At 39.5% G+C, this 4,476-nt stretch overlaps 1 protein-coding gene across 1 annotated transcript in view; it reads left to right on the top strand.

The window, feature by feature from the left end:
- Positions 1-3,309, top strand: part of LOC115223577 (exostosin-like 3) — a 3,820-nt gene extending 511 nt beyond the window's left edge. Inside the window, exon 2 of the mRNA XM_029794217.2 lies at positions 2,877-3,309. Within this exon, the coding sequence (XP_029650077.1) occupies positions 2,877-3,035 (159 nt within the window). The 3' untranslated portion in view covers positions 3,036-3,309. The remainder of the gene's footprint in view (positions 1-2,876) is intronic.
- Positions 3,310-4,476: the final 1,167 nt, after the last annotated feature.

Below are 4,476 nucleotides of genomic sequence, written 5' to 3'. Positions count from 1 at the left end.
AACCAAAAACGGACTATGGAACCAGGTGCTCCTCTTGGTTTTGTCAAATCCTGTCAAGCCATCCAAGCAACGATGCCAGCATGGAAAACAGACATTAAATGATGACGATGATTAAAAATGATGATGCTTTTAGCTGCTACAAGGATAAAGGTGATGACTTAGATAGAAATAACTACAGAGGTATTAAACTGCTAGACCAAGTCATGAAAATTACTGAGAAGGTTATAGCTCAACTGATTAGGAATAGAATTAAACTCGATGAGATGCAGTTTGGTCTTGTACCTGGGAAGAGTACCACAGATGCCATCTTCCTAGTGCAACAGCTGCAGGAAAAGTACTTGGCCAAAAGTAAGCCATTGTTCTCAGCCTTTGTTGATCTGGAGAAAGCTTTCGACAGAATTCCTCACTCTGTTATATGGTGGTCTCCAAGGAAGTTAGGAATAGAGAAGTGACTTGTTAGAGCTGTGCAAGCCATGTACAGTGGTGCTGTCAGTAAGGTGAGAGTCAGCCATGAATACAGTGATGAATTTAGTGTACAAGTACAAGGCTCAGTTCTAAGCCCACTCTTATTGATTATAGTCCTCGAGGCCATAACAGAGGAATTCAAAACTGGATGCCAGTGGGAACTACTATATGCTGATGACCTTGTTTTTATCTCAGAATTGGAGAAGAAATTCCAGGTATGGAAACAAAACCTGGAATCAAAATGCCTTATTGTTGACCTAGCAAATACTAAACATTTTGTTAGTAAGAAAGAAGATAAAACTCTCTATCCATCAGGTAAATGGCCCTGCTCAACATGTAGGAAAGAAGTTATAAGAAATTTCATTCACTGCACTTAGTGTCAACTATGGACACATAAGAGGTGCAGTGGAATCACAGGTAGATTAACAGATAAAGTCATCTTTCTTTGTGGCAGATGTTCCAGAACAATAAACACTAAGAGTACACAGGACTTAAATTCTCTCAAATGCCCAGGAAGCTCTCTCATTTTCTCTCTCTTTTACTTGTTTCAGTCATTTGACTGCGGCCATGCTGGAGCACTGCCTTTAGTTGAGCAAATCGACCCCAGGACTTATACTTTGTAAGCCCAGTACTTATTTTATCGGTCTCTTCTGCCGAACCGCTAAGTGACGGGGACGTAAACACACCAGCATCGGTTGTCAAGCAATGCTAGGGGGGACAAACACAGACACACAAACATATACACACATACATATATACATACATATATACGACAGGTTTCTTTTAGTTTCCGTCTACCAAATCCACTCACAAGGCATTGGTCAGCCCGGGGCTAGAGCAGAAGACACTTGCCCAAGATGCCACGCAGTGGGACTGAACCCGGAACCATGTGGTTGGTAAGCAAGCTACTTACCACACAGCCACTCCTCTTGAGGTAGTAGATAGCTTCTGTTACTGAGGTGACAAAATTAGCAATGGTGGCAGATGCTCTGAAAGTATCATTTCTAGAATAAGAATAGGGTGGGGGACGTTCAGAGAGCTACTGCCTCTGTTGGCAACAAAAGGACTCTCTCTCTCTCTCTTTCTCTCTCTCAGAGTGAAAGGTAGACTGTATGATGGTTGTGTGCAAACAGCTATACTCCATGGTAGTGATACATGAGCTCTGAATGAAGAAGTCATATATAGACTGGAGAGAAATCAAAGTAGTATGCAAGTAAAAGAGTATATATATATATATGTATATATAGGCGCAGGAGTCGCTGTTTGGTGAGTAGCTTGCTTACTAACCACATGGTTCCGGGTTCAGTCCCACTGCTTGGCACCTTGGGCAAGTTTCTTCCACTATAGCCTCGGGCCGACCAAAGCCTTGTGAGTGGATTTGGTAGATGGAAACTGAAAGAAGCCTGTCGTATACATGTATATATATATATATATATATATATATATATGTATATATATATATATTATATATATATATATATATATATATATATATATATATATATATATATATGTGCGTGTATGTGTGTGTCTGTGTTTGTCCCCCTAGCATTGCTTGACAACCGATGCTGGTGTGTTTATGTCCCCGTCACTTAGCAGTTCGGCAAAAGAGACCGATAGAATAAGTACTGGGCTTACAAAGAATAAGTCCCGGGGTCGATTTGCCCAACTAAATGCGGTGCTCCAGCATGGCTGCAGTCAAATGACTGAAACAAGTAAAAGAGTAAAGAGAGTAAAGAGTATATGTATATATATATATATATTTTCATATATATTGCACCAAAAGAAGGTCATGGTTGTTATTTGGCGGTCTGCGACCGGTTTCATCCATCACAGCCTTTTAGATCCAGGTGAAACCATTACGGTGTAGAAGTACTGTCAGCAAATGGATGAAATGCATAAGAAACTCCGACAACAACAGCCGGCATTGGTCAATAGAAAAAGGCCAATTCTTCTCCATGACAACGCTCGGTCACACGTCACACAACTGACCCTGCAGCTGTTGAACGAATTGGGCTACGAAACTCTGCCACATCCGTCATACTCACCAGACTCTCACCTACTGACTACCACATTTTCAAGCATCACATCAATGCTCCAAAAACCAAGACAATGCCAAACACACCTTCAACGACTTCATTGATACCAGAATGCAGGATTTTTATGCTACTGGCATAAATAAACTTGTTTTGCGTTGGCAAAAGTCTGTTGATTCTGATGGTGTTTATTTCGATTGCTAAAGTTTTGTTTGAGCCAAGATATGTGCATCTGAATTTAAAGATTAAAAACTGCAAAAATTTTCTTGACAACCTAATACATAACTATATAGTTATATCTTGTCTCAGTCTCTACTGTTTGTGTCATGTACCATTGTCTAAGAAAATAACATTCTTGTTTTTTATACATTTCAGGTGACAAAGAAACGAGGTTTTCCTTGCAAATATTGTGGGAGGAAAAGCATTTCCACAAGCGAAGGCCATAAGTTCAAAAGAAAATATTGTTTGAATTTTTTCACAAAAGTCTATGGTTACACACCATTGATATTTACACAGTTTACAATAGACAATTAACCATAAAAGCATAGTTATAACTCAAAGTTCTTAAATGATATATGAGCTATGGTGTGTAGCTAAGAAGAAAGGTGCCACTCTAAAAGAATTAATTATGTTAATTACCTTGCATATGTAAGCGAAAGCAGTGTATTGTAATCACTCGTCTTCCTTTGTCTGTGTGTTTGCCAAATTACTGGAAATCGGCTGAATGGATTTTCACCACATTTAGCAGAAATACTCATTGGGTGAGTGGCTCAAAATGATGAACATTTGGTTTGATTCAAAATTTTTTTTAATTTTTAAAAATTAAACTTACAGATTTCCCAATAAGTGGTTGCATTATTTTATTCACTTTCTTTTTCATATGAATCGACCCTCGTCTGCATGTGTAAAGGTCATGGTGTACCTATGCACATAGATACATGTGCATACATGCATAAATATATACATAGAAATGAGGCTGTGCATGTGTGTGTGTGTGTGTGTGTGTGCATGTATGTGCATGTGTACACTGATGGATTTGAGAATTTCGTTCATTTAAAAGTTGATTTCTTAATTTCACCAGAGTGTAAATATTTATAATATTTATATTAAAAATTGAAATTAATATTAATATTAAAAAAAAATTCAGTTCAATTAAAAAGCATAGGTAAGCAATGCATTGTAAGCCACAATATAATTTGCAAAAAGATTTATCTGCAGGCAACGTATGCATCACCCCTCCGATGCCTGTTTCTTTTTCATTATGTATTTATTCCTATATATTGATGTTGACACATCCAGTAAGAGAGACAGAAGTGGATGAAGTCAGAGTCCAAAGGGTCAAGCACAATAAACAAAATCATTGGGAGAAGCAGAAAACGAGAAGTTTGCCTATGTTCAGCGCCGTGAGGGCCAACAAACTGAAGACAGTGTGTGGGAGAAAATTGTGAAGTCATATGAGAGAAATGTGTCCGCATGGATGATAGCGCACTTGCGCTTAATGATTCTACAAAGAATGAGGCTTGGAGATGCCATTATGAAAGACTGCTGTACGTGGAGAATGAATGGGAGGAGAAGAGTCTGCCAAATGTTGACCGAGTTGAGGGATCAGATACCCAAATCAACAGTATTGGCGCAGGAGTGGCTGTGTGGTAAGTAGCTTGCTTACTAACCACATGGTTCCGGTTTCAGTCCCACTGCGTGGCACCTTGGGCAAGTGTCTTCTACTATAGCCTCGGGCCGACCAAAGCCTTGTGAGTGGATTGGTAGACGGAAACTGAAAGAAGCCCATCGTATATGCGTGTGTGTGTCTGTGTTTGTCCCCCTAGCATTGCTTGACAACCGATGCTGGTGTGTTTATGTCCCCGTCACTTAGCGCTTCGGCAAAAGAGACTGATAGAATAAGTACTGGGCTTACAAAAGAATAAGTTCCGGGGTCGAGTTGCGGGGTCCTTCATCGAAAACCGGTGTTTACCAT

Source organism: Octopus sinensis, linkage group LG23 (assembly GCF_006345805.1).
Source record: "Octopus sinensis linkage group LG23, ASM634580v1, whole genome shotgun sequence".
Taxonomy (NCBI): domain Eukaryota; kingdom Metazoa; phylum Mollusca; class Cephalopoda; order Octopoda; family Octopodidae; genus Octopus; species Octopus sinensis.
Note: the sequence above shows the minus strand (reverse complement) of the source record. Positions and strands in the feature narration are given on the sequence as shown.